This window comes from Alexandromys fortis, unplaced genomic scaffold, assembly GCF_014885135.2.
Source record: "Alexandromys fortis isolate MF-2015 unplaced genomic scaffold, M_Fortis_MF-2015_v1.1 scaffold_73, whole genome shotgun sequence".
NCBI lineage: Eukaryota > Metazoa > Chordata > Mammalia > Rodentia > Cricetidae > Alexandromys > Alexandromys fortis.
This window is the reverse complement of record NW_026067959.1, coordinates 3,639,928-3,657,726: the sequence shown is the minus strand read 5'-3', so window position 1 is coordinate 3,657,726 and position 17,799 is coordinate 3,639,928. Positions and strand designations below refer to the sequence as shown.

Here is a 17,799-nt window from a genome sequence, read left to right as displayed (position 1 = left end):
CACTTTGACCTCACCTTTACCCTGTGGTTTTTGTCCCCTGGATGTGTTCTATCTGTTAGTAGAAGGTGTGATGTTTTCCTTAAACAAATAAAGAATAGAAATAATTTGGCTGTAGGGTTTTGGTTTTGATGTATCCTTTTAAAAAGACTGTCCGTGCATGCCATTAGTCAGGGTTGTAAACACGCCATGGCGTTCTCACCCCTCCATTCTGTTTTCAGAACATACTTTTTCCTTAGACTTAGTAATGAGTCCACAAATCCTCCCTTGGGTGGACAAGATGCTGCTTCATGACGGCTCCCCTGGCATTCCTCAGTCTCAGCAAACTGACACCTGGGACTGGACCCAGAGGATTCTCTGCCTGGGTAGCAATGGGTGGATGCTTGGCAGTGACAGCATCCTTGGCTTCTACTGACTGAACACAATAAACACCCCCATCAGCAACCATTGTCCAGAGCACCCCCCTCGGCAACTATTGTCCAATACCCTGGGAACACCTCTCCCCTCACACAGCCCCATCTTTCTGTCACAGGGACTCAGAAATCACTTTTCTAAAACATGCTGGCCCCTCATTCAGGTTCACAGGTAGTAAAGATGCCACCATGTCCCCACTTCCCTCACTTTGCATCTGTCCCTCATCTTAAAACCATGGGTAGGTCAGATTCCTGCTTAACTCTGCCCATAGGCATGTTGACCACTCAGACACTGTCCAAATGCCAAATGCTTTCCCTATCTCTCTTGCCTTCAAGGCTGAAGACACAGAAAGAGAGTCTAGAATCTATTTTCGAGACAGGGTCTCAGTATGTAATCCTGGCTAGCAACTGAACTAAGAGATGAAAGCCTGGGGGACCATACGATCAGCTTTTTACAATGTCCATTTCCAGACCCTTCAGAAGATGCCTCGATGTCTCCAGTGGCTGCCTCAAACCTGCAGTGTCCTTGCATTCTGGGAACAGCAGGCCTCTGCCGACACAACATTCCAGGACAGCAGCAGCAGCAGCAAACATCGCATAGGAACCAGATAGTCCCTCAAGCGTTAAGGTCGTCCTGGAATCTGCTTGTAGAAGCAGAAGTGAGAGCAACCAGACCACACTTCAAGCAACACTACAGACTTCTTGTCACCTGCCTCAATTCTTCTGTTTAAACCACGAAGACAGACTTGGAGATGGGTATCACCCATCCCCTTTGTCAGTTGATGCATTTATCTAATTATTCTTTATCAATAAAAAAGCGGGAGTCAGATATCAGAGCAAGAACCTGAAAGATCAGAGAAGCCGTGGAAAAGCGACCAGTGACCTCCTGTCTCTTCTGTTACTCCATCCAAAAGGACTGAGATCCTCTCTAAGCCCTGCCTTACTACTTCCTGTCTTTCTATCTGTCCTCAGTCCTCCAAAACCTCGATGGTTAATTTTGGTCAGCAGGTGGCTAACTCTACCCTCTGATGCAAAGCAAGCTTTATTGTCAGAATGCCATCAAAATCTCACACAACAACCCACTCTTCCAGTGTGACCATGCTGACTAGATCTTTCTCTGCCTCATCTGTGTGCTATCTGGTTTTGTTTCTGTTTGCTTGTTTGGTTGTTATTATAACACAAGCTGGCCTGGAATTTGCCAGTAGCCTAAGTTGGCCTCAAAACTGCAGTGATCCTCCTGCCTCGACCTCCCAAGTGCTGGGACTGCAGGCATGTGCCATCCCCCCCCCCCCACACACACACACACAGCTTGGTTTACCTCTTTAGCTGATGTACTGGGACAAGTGGCTCAGCTCTGTCTATTGGGACTCCCAGACCTGGGACTTTTGTCTTAAAACTGGTGATAGTCTTATCTCTGAAACATGGGCTCCAGCATTCAGAAAAACCATTAAACGTAAAAACGTGGCAGGTGCCTATTTAAAAAAACAGTGCCTTGGTTTCTTAAGGATTACAATACCTGAAGAATATTTTAATAGTTCCTATTGCTGTCTCCCTAATAGTGATTTCATCATCTTTCTCTAAATCCACAGTGGGCCGATCAGTGACCTCAGGAGAGGTCATGAGATTCCCATTCCCTCTGCTGGTGGTTGGCGGGTGGCTAGGAAGGATGTTAGACGTTGAGACATAAAAGCGAGTAAAATGGGGAGAATGCTCCTTATGGTAAGATAAATAATAAATAAAATGAGTCTAACAAGAAGCCGTATGTTGTGTGATTGTGCCTTGAACATGTTCACTCTGCTGGACACTTTGGCTGCCATCTCACAATCATAAGGAGCCTGAGGACGACGGAGTGTAGAGGACTAAAGAGCTCCTGGCCTTGATAACAATGAGAGGAGTTCCAGAGCCCGCTTTGGAATGCTAACCTAGAGAAGGCTCACTAATTCAAAACACCTCTATTGCCTAAACCAAAGACTGGCAAATGACGTAGTCTCTGGGGCCAAATTCAAGAGTGAAGAATTTTTTTCTTTACATTTTCTTAAAACAAACTATGTTTTAAGAAAGACAAACAAAAGAAAAACAAATGGCAGAGACCATGTGTGGTCCCCAAACCTAAAATCTTTACCACACTACTCTTCGCAGAAAACGTTTGCCTGCTTCAACCTAAATCACTTGTGGGAGCACTATATTCTGCAGCTCATGACATTCTAAAATAAGTACTAAAAGCTTCATTTTATAGTTACAGAAATTAATGTTGGCCATGGGGCAAGTAGACAACTCAAATACGTATTTGTAATTATTTCAATTTATTGTAAAAGGATACCACAGTAAGACATCACTTTTTTAAAAAGTTTTTAACATGCCTTTCTACCCCCTCAGGGCTTCAAATAACATTTCTTGACTTTCCAGGTCATAATGGCAAAGCTTCTTGCTGAAACACAACGTATTCAATGACTGTCCTCAAAGGAGGTCAGACTGCCCCGTGACCTGAACAAGGCATTTCTTGCATGCGGAAGCCAACCCTAGAAGACTCCACAGAGGAAAAGGTGACACATAAACATTACACAAACACACTCACTGATGTAACAAATGGCATCGTCTGTGGAGACAGGACAGGCACTTCCTGCTGACTCACCAAGAGAGTGATGCTTCCCATGAAGAGCAACCAACCCTCCCTCTTTAACTCCAAGCCCCAAGTTAACGCTTCGGCTTCCCATTGGGTCCAAATGCTCAATAGCACCTTAGTGAAGAGCTTAATCCTTAACAGAAATGTATGTCTTGAGAATGCCAGGTCCAGAAAAAGGGCCACTGTGGAACACCAGTAGCGACTGAGCCTTGTTTAGTTAGGACAGCCTTCCTTGATTCAATAAGCATTCGTTCACCATTATAGTCCAGTCCGACTGACTCTTCGTACCTGTACATGTACACCGTAAGCAGTCAGTAACAGAGATGGGGGAGACAGGAAGAGAGATGGGGGAGAGGGAGACACAGGATGAGAGGAAGGGAGTGGGAGAGAGCGGTGGGAGAGGGGGTGGGTTCCCATTTATACCCAGTACTGGTTGTGTTTCAGCGCTGGGTTGGTATGTCGACAGAGCTTGGACATGTCAGGATCCAGGTTCAGCCATGCCTCCCAGGGAGTACATTTTTCTACAGGCTCAGTCCCCAAGGAGGCCTTCTGAGCATACTCAGGGGGCAGGAACAGACTGGTAGCTAGGCTGCTGGAACTTCTTATCAGGGGAGTGACCTTGACGGTGGGAACAGCTCTACTCCCCTCCACTCTGCAGCTGGAGGATGGGGATTCGAGGTTGGTCTTGGGCTGGATAAGAGGGTTAGCCTTTTCCTCCTTTTGGCTCAGCAGCCAGACACACAGGGCCACCACAGTCACCATCAGGAGGAGGAACACAGCAGCCAGGGGTATGATGACCACCAGAGGGTAACTGCTATGTCGGGGCCCTATGACTCCTTCAGAAACAACTTTGGTGGCAGCCTGTGGCCAGATGACCTTGGTGGGGGAGACCTTGCCATCCATATTTGGTTCTTTGCCATTGGGCTGTCCCCAGGTGTCCATCCCCTGCCATTTGCTCTGGGTCAGATTCCCTGGGGTTTCTGTCTGTGTTAAAATGGAAGTCATAAGTTTTTTCTGAGAGAAAACTGAGGCCACGAAGCTCTCTGCAGTGATGAATAAAGGTATATCCGGTGTAAATGTCTGTAATGGTAAGGGGTCTGGCGGCACTATGGTAAAGGCCAGATAACCTGTTGCTGGCTGCACACCGTCTGCACTGAGCAAGAAGGTGAAGGAGCCGTTCAGCGTACCAGTGCCTGTCAGATTAGCACGTGGCTCAAGCAGCAGCTGACCTCGGTTGATGTCTCTCTGGGTGAACCGAGCGATCTCTTCCATCACAGGGCTGTCAGCTGCTCTTCGGACAAGTCGTCCATGAGTAGGAGGTTGTATCACTGCAAATATGGGGTCACTATTGGTCCTGTTAGCTAGCTCGGTTGCATCTAGATCCCCTCTCTGCAGCCGATGAGGCGTTCTGTTGACCACTCTCAGGTTCCGCGTCACCCACAATAAAGGCCGCACCCTGATGCCCAGTGTCTGTTCTGTCAAGTTGCTCTCCGCTGTAAAGACTGAGAACTGCAGCTGATCTCCCGAGGCTGTGAGATTGGTCATGTGGTAGGAGAGCCTTCCTGAATCCAAATCCTCCTGGCCAAAGCTGGTGACCACCTGGTCGTTGATCAGCAAGTGGCCATTTTGGAGGGGTTGTGTCATCCTGTAGATGATCTGAAGGCTCCTTCCATTGGTCACTGCAGAGAGGTGAGCATTGGTGATGGAGACAGCGGTCTGGCCTTGTGGGAGAAGCAGGTCTGTGAGGTTCACAAGAGTGATGGAGATGGGGATGACATCCAGCTGGAAGAGCTTGTAGAGAGGGCGGTGTTCACCATCAGTCACACTAAAGTAAAACGCTCCGGAGGACGGGCTTCCATCTTGTATGAACCACACCTGAGCGTTATTGATGTCAGCCTGTGTAAAATGGTGAGCTGTGGTATCTAGATCGTGAGCCATTGCTAAAAAGCCGTTGTTGGGCTGACGGATGATCATGTATTGGATTTCACTCGGAGGACTGTCTAGATCATCTACTTTTAGGATTTCGGGTCCCACAACCAACCTGCTGCCCTGGAGAACTGTCAACCGAAGCCCTTTGGTCTTCAGTTCTGGAGGCTGATCATTCACAGGGGTGATGGTAATGTTGAACATCTCTTCCAGAAAGTCAGCCTCCGGCTTGCTGGTGGCCAGGCCCTTTGGGTTTGGCCAAACTGCGAAGGTAAAATTATCAGCCAATGATTCAGAGTCATCGTGAAGATATGTGACTCCCAGTGCATTAACTGTACGCTGGGAGAAGTAGGGGTTTCCCATGGTAATGTTTCTTTCTCCAACCATGATGGTCCCATGGCAAGGAAGAGCTGTAACCTGGAACCAGATTTCATGGGACGAACGCTGAGGCTGGGGCAGCTGAAGTAAGAGGTTAGATGCATCTAACTTAGATTGGTCAATGAGGACTTCACCTCCCTCCTTGACAGAGGCGCCTATTGAAACAGTTAAAGAACAAAGAGACATTTAATCTGACATTGCAGATGAAGGCCACAGAGCTTTCTCTCCCAAGGACACCTCTCATTGGATTATTCTAAATACACAGGTTGTGCGAGCACCTGAAGTGGCATATGAAAAATAAAACTTAAACACATCTCTATGGAAGCCAAACAGAGGTCCCTCAAAGAAACTATGGTATACCCCAGCTATGCACTCTTGGGTGTATAATGCTAAAACTCTTAGCATTCCACAGAGACGCCTGCACATCTGTGTTTACTGCTGCATTATTCAGAGCAGACAGGATGTAAGATCAGCCTAGATGTCCGTTAATAGGTCAACGATAAAAAAAATATGGTACATATGTACAGTGGAATCCTACGCTGTCTTAAGGAAGAAAGGAATCATGACATTTTGGGAAAAATGAATGTAATTGGAGATGATTTTGTTAGGTTAAATAAGTGAACTCAGAAAGACAAACACAGCATGCTTTCTCTTACTCGAAGAATCAAGATTTATGCGTGTGTGCATGTATGTGTGAGTGTGTTCGTGTGCATTTGGAGGTCGTGACAGTACAAAAGGTATCACCTAAGGGGAGATGGGAAGTGGAGAGGATAGCATACATGTGGCTGGAAGGCAGAGGTGGGAATGAAACCGAGGAAAGAAAGGGAAATGGCTGAGCAGAGGAAGGGCATGGGAGGAAGCCGGGGAGAGGAATGACGGGAAATGAATGCTAACATCCATTAAGTCAACCCGGCAGGCAAGCAAATGTTAAAACCTGCACACTCGCTTATCAGATATTAATTTCCTAAGCTAACCGATGGCTGAATTTCTCTTGCTATGGAGACAGGCACAGCTTTTTAATAATTCTTTTCCATTTGTCATTTTCATTTTTACCAACAACTTTCAGTCACAGGCATGATAAAGCTCCCGATCTTTACAGCCAAACTCACTCCTCACTGTTTTGGCTCATGACAGGAAACACATGAGGGCCTGCAGAGTAACTGCCATTGGCTATCTGGGTCTGTCTTGCTGAAGAGAATGGTATCATGGTATGATCCAAAGATTGTTTTCTCTCTACTACAACACACAAAGCACTGGCTGGCCATAGCTTGGTGGCGTGAGAGCCAAAGTTACATTTTAAGTTTTAATTACTGTGCCATAGAGATCCATGAAGCAAAAATGCCCCTGATCGGAAAGCCCCTTGCCCAAGGACAGGGAGTTCCTGGAATGCTGGAGGCTGTTGTTTGTGGGAGATAACAAGCCACGTGTTTTAACTCCCTAACAAGTTTGTGCTCTGGATGTGCTTGATCACGTGTGGGTGGGATGTAAGGAAATACGTCAGGGCGCATGCTTGCCCCGATTGGACCTGATGAGAAATGCAATAAATTATGGGTTTTCCTTCTTAAGCCCTTGCAAAACCTGACTCAGGGCCTTTTCCCAGGAAGCTGGGCACGAACCTAGCCAGAGCCCCTCCACCTGGCCAATATTTAATTAAATCTTGCTTTAAATTGTGGCCATGGTCTTCTTCTCAGCCAGCTGAATTAACAGCAATAGTACCTGCATTTTCAAGCAGCCGGCTCTGTCTGCCTGGCTCATTTGTTTCATATGAAATGGTAATTCGGAACTCCTCCGGACCCAGGGCCGCAGGAGGGGAGGAGGCCGTGAACGTGAAGGTGTCTTCTGAAGCCCACCCTGTGTTCTCCAGGTCCACATGCTGGTACAGTATCAGCCCTTCACTGACCTGGGGAGAAGGAAGAACAGTTAGCACCCAGCTTCAGGGATACAAGGATCAGTTCACATTCTAACTGGGGAGACATGCTCTTTTTAGGGCTTACTGTATTCATGCTCAAACTGTTCCATGTATTTGTGTAAAGGAAAATAATAAAAGCATGGTCACGTCTTTTTCCCAGCTAGGAGATCCTACTTCCAGCCTTGATCTAGTCATCAAAGAGAAAGAAGCACGGTGGCTTGAAATGGACATACCCTGGAACGCCTTTCTTAGGGAAACAGTATACTGAACCCTCCTTACTTGACAGACAGTGCCAGCCATTATTGGCTCATATAACAAGTCTTATTTTGTGGATGGCTTTGCTCACTTGCTAACAAGCTATTTGTGATCAAATCCTAGACATTGTACAATCTCATCTATAAATACTCCCTCACATAGACATGCATGTAGGCAAAACACTTTTGTACATAAAATTTAAAAAACCCTAATTCACATTAGCAAATATCCAGTGTCCAAATTTCTCTAACAGTCCGTTTTTTTTTTAAAAAAAAAAAGCAAAAACAAAGATAACAAAACAAACAACAAACAGAAACCCACACATATACACACAGTTTTATTGTGTGAGTCAAGATTCTTAGACATCCATACCCGACATTTTATATTTCCCACAGGTGTGTTTTCATCTGTAAATCCCCTCGTGTGTACGTGTGTGTGTGTGTGACTGTGTGTGTGTGTGTGTGTGTGTATTGGGAGAAGGCCCAGAAAGAGAGACTGAAGCCAGGATTCCATGTGAGGTAAACCTGCGGGAACAAGATGCTAACAGAGGCTAGGAATTCTGTCACCAAAACCAAAGTGGCCTTGAGAACAACTGTGGATAACTGCAAATTACCACTGCGTGGCATATTTATGTGGATAAGCCACTGATAACCTGGGCCGTAGGGTTGAGGAGGGAAGGAGGGTTTTATTTCCTATCCATCGGGATTTGACAGGCTATTTCCATCTTACAGAGGGATTCATCAGAAAGCCAGTGATGTGGAATCTCAGTCAATAAACGAAGCAGGAAAACAGAAGCGAGAAAACTATCACTTGGTAACGAACAGCCATAACAACGCAGGTAAGAATCCTAAAATGGTTGCTAAGACTGTTGACCAAAGAGTGATGACAAACAGGATACATACGTGGTTATGGGACACTTACTAGTCACAAGAGAGGATCATTCCCTGACCGTGGAGAAACCCAGGGAGAGATGATGCCTGGCATGATGAACAGAAACAGCACCCCCAACCTCAGGACAAGGTGAGCATCAGGCAGGAAGCTCTGAGATGAACCAGCCCCTCCCTTGGTATCTCTGCCCAGTATACACAACCTGAATCCTTACCCAGGATACACACTCTAAATGTGATCAGAAGGAAAAATCAGGAAAAATATCAACTATAATCAAACTGAGGAACATTCTGCAGAGAGCTGTCCTGTACTCTTAAAACATGGCAAAGTTGGGCTAGCAAAATGGCCCATATGATGAGGGCACTTTGCCACCAAACCTGATAACCTGAGTTCCATCCCCAGAGCCACAGGTAAAAGGAGAGAACTAAGTCCTTACAAGTTGTCCTCTGACATCCACACACACATCTTGTCACACACACACACACACACACACACACACACATAATAAATAAAAGTCATAAATAATTTTGATGACAAGGTCATAAAAGACACTATTGATAACTAAGGGATGGATCCAAATTAAAGGATTCTAAAAACACATGACAACTAAATGCTGTGTTTTATATTGTGGACAATTTCCCCTTTGCTGTTTAGGACATTTATTGGAACAATTTGGGAAAGCTTAAAATGACATATAAATTGTACATTGACATTATAACAAATGTCAATTTTATAAGTCTGAAAATTATGCTGTGACTATATAAGAAACTTGCTTTAATTTTAGAAATGTGTGCTCAGAAGACATGCGTGAAAAGAGCATAAGTCTTCTTAAACGCTAAAGTTTTGGGAAGATGGAGGAATAGAATATGTGAACTCTTTATGCTTTTTGCAATCATTTCATAACTTTTGTCTGCTTAGGAAGGAAGCAACATTCCCCTTCACGATGACCAACACAGGCAGGATGAAGGAACCAAGCCACAAAGACACTTCAGTGTACAACTGTACAACTGTACACTGAAGACAGAAAGTGGTTGCCATCTCCTGTGCTGATGTGCTTGTCTGTCCCCGCCCTCCCAATTCCCATCTCCATCTCTCGATGATGATCTCCAGCTTTGTTCTTTCTGAGACTTTTAATGAGGCTATAATCCAGTGTCACCTGTGGATGGGTGTATATACTTCCAAATCTTTCAAAAATATTTCTATTCATTTTCTGACAATTTTATACACATACACACAATATATATTATATATAATAGTAGGAATATTATATATATATCCCTATTGTCCTCTCTTCTACTCCCAGGGAGCTTGTTCATTTCTCAACAAATCTCTCCCTCCCTCCTACTTTGAGAGATGGCGTGTGTGTGTGTGTGTGTGTGTGTGTGTGTGTGTGTGTGTATCAGAGAGAGAGGGAGACCCACTGGTTTAAGGCTGTTTGCATGAGAATGGATTGGAGGTTGCTTATGGGAGCATGGGCAACTTACCACTGGCTACATGACCAAAGAAAATGACTCCTTCCTCCAACATTGGTTCCAAATCTTAAGACTCTTCACAGGTAGCTTTTATTTGAAGGAAGATAGTAAAGCATACTTTGATTTCTGTGATCGAATTTCTATCTTATATCTTTGATTTCTATATAACCTCCAAGAATACTCAAATGCTAGGGAGGGAGATTTGTTCTCAGAAGGCCAGAGGCCTCACTGGGCTTAATGTGACGGGCTAGAGTTTACAGATGACAATGTTAGAAAGACGAACGTCTGGAGGACTCTGCCCTTCCCCTCTTCCCCAATTTACAGTGTGATAGTTAACCTCAATTGCAATTTGATAGCCTTTAGAATCACCACAGAGATAAATCTCTGGAGTGTCTGACAGGGATTTTCTAGATTGGGGTAACTGAGGTGGGAGGCCCACCATAATGTTGGTGGCGCCATTTCCTGAGCTGGGGTACAGAAAAAAGGAAGCATCGCTCTGGGCACCAGCGTTCATTTCTCTCTGCTTCCTGACCGTACATCGTGACTTCCTCGTCATGATGGATTGTTTCCCCAGGAACCCTAAGTCCAAATAAACCCCCCTTTTCTTAGGATGCTTTTTGGTCAGGCATTTTGTCAGCACAGCAACAAGACAAGTAAGGACTATCCAAGGCTAGCTGATAGCAGAGCTGGGACCAGAGCCTGGCCTGCCTGACTTGTACATGTGAGCTCTCTCAGGCCTTTCCTCGGGTTTCTTTGCCCCCAACTGCCTGAATTTCAGCTGCTTTTCTGCCATGGGGGGAAAAAGAAATAGTAATATAAAAATGGATACCACTTAATGGATTAAGAAACTTGGATTGGTCAGACCTAAATCCAATGTATGCAGTACCAGTTTTCAGTTCTCTGTATTTGTATATTGAAATGTAGAATACCTTAGTTGTAGATATGTATTTCATCTTATCAGTGAGTTACTATTTCAGTGGTCGAAATGCCAGATCCTGGGTATTTCTAGGACCTTCCAGAGAACAGTCTAGTTCTCACTAATCAAATTCTTTTTTGGGATCTGTTTTGGGTGAAAGGCTACACTCATTTCTCATACTGGATTACAGTAAAATATCAAACAGTTGGAAAGTCCCGTCTCATGTCTCACAAGGTAAAGATTTCCTAGAGCACATTTGGAAGCTCATTTCCAGTTGCTCTTTTAGAACTACTTGTTCAAAACGTGTTTAATGAACACATAATCTACTTTTGAAACTGCTTTGTAACATTTAATTGTGAAGTATATGTCCTTACAACTTTGTATAGATAGAAATAAGGCAACTCAGAATAGTCCTTATGCATACGTGGACTTAGCAACACAGAACATACCTAACTTTTATTAGAGTTCTACAGATTGCAGGCACTCCACAAGGCTCTTTGTGTAAGTTCATTTAGTTTTGTTTAGCTCCAAGAGGCTTTTTATGTCCATTTGACAGCCTGGGCTCTGAAAGTGTAAACAGTAGTGAGTGGGGAAGCCTCGTTTTGTGCCTCCTTCTAGGCAACTCGAGTCCATGCTGCTTCCACGATCTAAGGGTTGCATTCACAGTGTGGAACACTGAGAGTATCAGCTATTCTCAGTAATTCATAAAATATGTTCTGAAACTCCAAGAGCCCAGTGATGGGGAGAGTCAGTTGAAAAATATGACCAGAACAAACAAATACCACTTCATTGTCTGGCCTGGTCAAGGCTATAAGTACTGACCAGAACTTGTCTTGATGGGCAGTGATTCTGAGAAATAGCTTATCCTACAGCTTGCGTGTATCATGAATTATAAAGAAAGGAAGTACTGGGGCTGGGGTGACGGTTCAGTGGCTAAAAAGTGCTTGTTCAGCATGTGGATCTGAGCTCAGACCCCCAGCATCCACACAAAAAGCTGGGAATGGTGACAAGTGTTTGTAACCCCAGTGTTGTGGGGGCAGAGGCATGCAGATCCCAGATGCTGACCAGTTAGTTTAGACAACTGGTGAGCCCAGGTTCAGTGAGAAACCCTGCCTCAAAGGATAAGATGGTGCGCTGCAGAGGAAGACAGCTAACTTCCACCTAACTTCTGACTGGTTTGCTTCCCAAAGTTTCTCAGCTTGCATACAACCCTAGACCACCTGCCCAAGAGTGACACCACCCACAGTGGCTCAGTCATCCATCCTGTATCAATTACCAATCAAGAAAATGCCTATAGCCTGTCTACAGCCCGATGTTATGGAGGTATTTTCACCACAGAGCTTCCCTCTTTTTAGGTGTTAATTTTTCGTGTCAAGTTGACAAAAACTGACCAGAAAACCACCCTATGTGGGCATGGGAACGGAGTACAAGCAGATGGAATGAGCCACCCTCACTAAAATGGGAGTGAGTGCTGTCTGCCTTTTCATATAAAGAGGCAGTCATTTTAACAGAGCATTTGTGACAACTCAAAGCCATTGGGCCAAGATCTGTCAGTCAATTTTGTTTGAACAATGAATTGGTGACTAAGTGACAATACAATAAACACCACATATGAAAAACACTCTCCACATAATTCGGCGAAGGATAATGCGAAACAAAATTGCTGAAAGAAAAATGCTGATGGAAAATGACAATGACAAGTGAGACTGGATGCCACTGAAGCAGTGAGCCCAGGAGACACAGGATGTGGAAGGCAGGAGCACAGATGATAGAATGCTGATCACTCCCTACTACGACAAAAGCCTAATGAGTCTTTAAGCTGATTCTACTCTCCAATAAATTATAATAAATTAATTTCCATCTTTTGGGAAATGTGTCTATAATTCTCCAAAGTATATATTATGAAAGCAAGACGTCCAGATTTCGGAAGAAAGAGCAATTGGACAAAATTAACAACCCAGAATGGCTTTGTAATCGTCTAAATGTTGTCCGGGAAAACTGTTATCTAAGCTGCCGAAGCAGCACAGCTCAAGACGGATGGCACCCTGCCCACAACGGTACAATAGCTGAGATGCAATTACTGGCTTTGTGGAAAAGAAAAGAGGCCGGCTGTCATAAACCTCAAAGCCAGAACACTTTGCTGTTTTAATGACTCTAAATTATCCCAACAAGCAGTGGAATCAAAATCACTCAATTAGCCAAGAGCTCAACTTGGACGCCATCAGCATGCTTTGTGGAAGTTGGGGCTTACTTTGTTCATGCCTTCTTGGAAAAGGACAGGATCCTCTCGAAATTTGTAACAGAGAGCTTTCATGCAATTTCAGTCTGACGGTTTTCTTCTCTGTGGATGCCTATGTTTAATTCTTTAGGACACACGATTTTCACTAAAAGCTTGTGTGGGTTGGCTTTACCCACGTAGGATTTGACACTGAAAAACAAGGTGGCCACTTGCTTATCTCAGTAGGCTGACATGACGTGGATCAAAAAATTTATGACCTTAATCCGGGCTAAGAAAATAATGCTGGGTCATGACATCACAAATATTTCCTTGCAGTTATTTTGCTAAACTATATTAAGCATAATGCAGTCAAGATTTTTTTATAAGCTGGTTTTTTTTTCCCATGAGCACTGATTAAAAATGGTTATTTCTGTTTATCCATCACAAGCAAAGGAACTCCGTGTCTTAGATGCAAATGATGCAGGCCCTTTAACCTCCACCACACACCCCTGGCAGGTAGAGAGCCAAGGACAAATTACTTTTCAGTGAAAGGGGTGAGAGAGCACTCAGCCATCAACTGCCTACAATGTCCCTATTGAACACTTGGCAGGTCACTTGGCTACAACTTGAATAGAAAAGCTGGTTGAGGAAATCTAGTCGTAGTTAGCCACTTGGTACGTTACACAGGGCTAAACAGCTCTAACTTTTTATATAATTGAAATCATTGAATACTATTTTTTTTTATCCCACCACATTGAAGAGGCCTGGTGAACTCACATATGTGCAATTAGGGTCTTCATGGAAGACTTTGGAGGACAGCTTCTCACTCCACGGAACAGAGAGCCCGAGGCAAGGATTGCTGTATCCACTGAGCAGACCCCAGGCCAAGAGAAATGCTCTCTGTCCTCTCTTCCACCTCCACAGCCTGTGGCCACCATTTATTCTAAAGCTGTGAGGTGGTAAACCTTAGTGAGGTAGTATACAAGGTCTGGGAACTGACCAGCGTACCATTTGATAGAGGCTGTAACTTCAGGCTGTGCCAAAGCCTAGCCAGTGCATGTGGAAAAGGAAGCAGTTTATGGGAGGGGAAAAGCAGGAAGGTGAATTTCTTTCATTTCTCAAGTCACAAGTCATTTCTGAACATATAAACTAACCAGGATTGGAATGCTTTCAGTTTTGTTTAATGTATGTGTATGGTATATGGTGTGTGTATGTGTGTGTGAGTGTGTGTGTTACAGACACATGAGTGTGTACATGCTTTAACCCATGTTTGTGTATACAGAGGTCAGAGGAGGATGTCCCATGGCTTCCTCTCTCACTCTCCACTTTATTGCCTTCAGACAGGTCTCTTGCTGAACCCAAGCTTGCCATTTGCCTAGGCTTGCTGACAATGACCTCCCAGGAGTCACTGGCTCTACCCTCTCAATGCTGGGGTTACAAGAACATTCAGTTATACACACAGCTTTTTTTATGTGGGTGCTAGGGATTTGAACTCCGGTCCTAATGCCGGCACAGCAAGTGCTCTTACCCCTGAGCCATCTCCCTAACCCTGGGATGCATTCGGGTTAGTGACCATTTGCTAGATTAATGGGTGATGCTTCTTTCTGTCTTGATACACATTTAACATTTTATTGTTTTTTGATCTTGCTTTCATAAAAGCATACACTATAGTTTGGATATGAAATGTCCCCCAAAGACCTGTGCGTTAAAGTTTTTGTTCCCTGGCTTTGGTGTTCTTGGGAGTAGGGGTAGAACCTTGAAGAGATAGAGAGACCATTAAGGGTAAGTCAGGTGATCAGATGTGCCCTTAAAAGTGATTTTGCATCCTTTGCCCCCCTATCCTTTCTTCTCTTTCTTTACTTCCTGACCCCCAGGAAGTGAGCATTTCTCTGCCTTCTGCTCCGTACCAGGGTGTTTTGCCACACACAGAAGCCTCGAGGCAAGTGGCACCTGACAATGGACAGAAGCCTCAGCAACCACGAGCCAAAGAAAACCAGTTCTCCTTGAAGGTGAGTCTTCTCATTGTGTCACAGCATCAGAAAGCCTGTGTGTGTGTGCATGTGTGCATGTGTGTGTGCATGTGTGCATGTGTGTGTGCGCGTGTGTCTCAGAAAACAAGATGCATACTGTAACATCAAAATAACCTAGGACCCTGAAAGAACCAGAGATCATATTTTGGTTTTTATCCTTCCACAGTTTTCTCTGTATTCTCTTCTCCTTTAGAAACCACATTATTGACTCTCCTTATGATGGCTGAGGAGGAAAGAGGGACCAGGCCTTTGAAGTGACAAGCACAGGTAGCCCTGTGAGCCCCTAAACTTGTCTGCAACAGTTCTCCACTGCCCTCTCCCCTCACCACATCCTCTTGCTCTAAATGTCATGGGAGAGGCCTTGGGGGTCCTCATCCTCATGCTTCTTTGTTCCTCCAGCCTGTGCTCTGGCTAAGGGCGGGAAGCTCGGTCTCTGCATGAGACCTCTTCTAGTTTCTTAGCTCTCTCCTCTCATCATCCCCGAGGGAAATGTATTAGAGAACACCAGGAACCTAAAGGAAATAATAAGTGGGTCAGAGGTGAAGCCAATGTCACTCTCCTCTGATGACCTCATTTCCATTCATCAAATGACTCCAGCACATTAGGGCAGACACCAGCCAGTTCCAGTGTAGCAGAAAATCGCCACCCCCCCCTGGGAAGCTCGCCTTTTAAACATGAGGAGCAGAAAGGGACTTTTCACATATCCAAGAACAGAAAGCTAAGCATCCGCCTTAGCCACCATCTAATTAGCTTTTGCAACTCTTAGGATGTCCGGTCCCCTCCCCATCCACTTGAATACCAGCCGAACTTTCTCAGTCATCGTGACGCCAGTTTGCAGCTCTCCTCACTCAAATTCTCCAGCGTGGTCCATCCAGGTAGTCACCTTAAGTAACTGCTCTGGGGTGATCACCTCCCTACGGGATGGTTAATGTAGCCTGTGGGACTGACCCCACTGATCCTCACACCCCACCTGGCCCATGCAGGTAGGTCACATGACCACCTCTAAGTCCAGTGTGGTCTCCTGGAATAACTACCTGTCTGATTTAAAGTCACACACCCAACCGTCCCTTGGAAAAGGCACTTGGACAACACTGGATCCAACAGAGGCATTGGCCCTTGAGTTCTCTTTCTCTGTGTACTTCTGACTTTGTATATATATGGCCTCTGGGTGTGCCAGGTATCCCTAGGATGTATAAGTAGTACACTATTTCTAGCGTGTGTCTCTCCTGATGGTTGAAGAATGCTGTCCATCTCCGTGAACCTAAATGAAGCGTGGGGAGCATGCTATGCCCTCTACATCTATCGCTCTCTTATTCACACTTAACCACCCGGGGAAAGCCATGGCTACTTTGGCAGGAGCCTGACCTAGACTCCAGAGCCCTGGCTCTGCTATCAATAGGCCTTCTTTGACCAATGAAAGGTGAACACAGTCACATTCTAGAGCAAAAGCTGCAAAGTTATTCCAGGTTCCAACATCACGCTGCCCTTTGCTGCCATCAATGTCATGATTAGAGCAAGTGGGGCTGTTGCATTAGCTAGATCCTGAAACAAAGAAGACAAGGAAAGCAGACTGCAGCCGATCCACAGCCGCCATGCCATGCAAGTGAGAAGAACGGTCTTGCTATCATAACACCACTGGGACTTGCGGGTTTCTTGTCATTGCAGCAAAAGCTACTTAATTCAGCTACAAATCCACTGACACCTAGATCATATCAGTCTTAATCTAAAATCCCACATATTTGCAATCAAAAGCTGTTGGAAATAATACGTAAAATGACCACAGTCATTTTCTAAAAGAACTGGGGCTGGAGCCAATATACTCTTATAGGAATAATATCATTCTTGTTAGTATTCAGAAGGCCAACTGGCCCTGGGCATGTTTTGGTGCTTCTGGGCTCATCTTAATTCCCCCACACAATGGGGTTTTCATTCTAAGTTTTTGCTCTGTGCCCCGGAGAAATCTGCAAAGCACAGACACTAGACTTCTTCTTTTCAGTCACACTGGAAGCTCACGCTAGCCCCATGATCCACTCCCCCCAATACACACAGACAAAGACAACTGAAAAGCCTACGCCAAGTCCGATCTCGTCACACCATCCAGAAAGCGCTCAAAGGTTATGGGCTCCTGCTATTTCCTCTAAACTTGATTTGAGATTTAAAAAAAAAATCATTAGTAGCACAAATCTGCAGCCAAATAAATCGTCAGAGCCAGTATTTCAGGACTGAAAGAGGGTGATGGATGACAAACCTAAGGAACGCCTAAAGAATTACATTTGGGTATGTCACTTCTAGAAAATGAAATAACACATGAACAAACATGTGTCGTCCACTCAATTCCTGGCTGGGAGGCAAGAACATTTTTTTAGTGCTTATTCATTTCAATAAGATATGTAAGCCACGGGTCTGGTAATAGAGTACCAGTGACGCTCAAAACACCTTGGATACAAATTATATACAAAAACAATTATAAAATATTAGATAAAATATAGTGTCATATTAAATATAAATACATGTATACTTTGGATTTCATCTTAAAGGACCCCCCTCAAAAAAAGATTTAGTTAGTTTATTTTTGAGATAGGGTTTCATTGTGTGGCCATAGCTATTCTGGAACTCGCTTTGTAGATCAAGCTGACCTCATACTAACAGAGATCCACCTGACTCTGCCTCCTGAGCATTGGGATTAAAAGTGTGCACCACCACGGCCTAGCTATTTGATTGTTTATTTCTAATTGTGTGTGTGCACGCGCATGTGTGCATGTGTGCGTGTGCGT

At 44.7% G+C, this 17,799-nt stretch overlaps 1 protein-coding gene across 1 annotated transcript in view; it reads right to left on the bottom strand.

Moving 5' to 3' along the window:
* Positions 1-2,700: 2,700 nt before the first annotated feature.
* LOC126507955 (chondroitin sulfate proteoglycan 4-like) overlaps positions 2,701-17,799 on the bottom strand; it is a 55,344-nt gene continuing 40,245 nt past the window's right edge. The window contains exons 9-10 of the mRNA XM_050152809.1: positions 7,054-7,237; positions 2,701-5,492 (exon numbers count right to left, since the gene is read on the bottom strand). Coding sequence (XP_050008766.1) covers positions 3,451-5,492; positions 7,054-7,237 — 2,226 coding nt within the window. The 3' untranslated portion in view covers positions 2,701-3,450. The remainder of the gene's footprint in view (positions 5,493-7,053; positions 7,238-17,799) is intronic.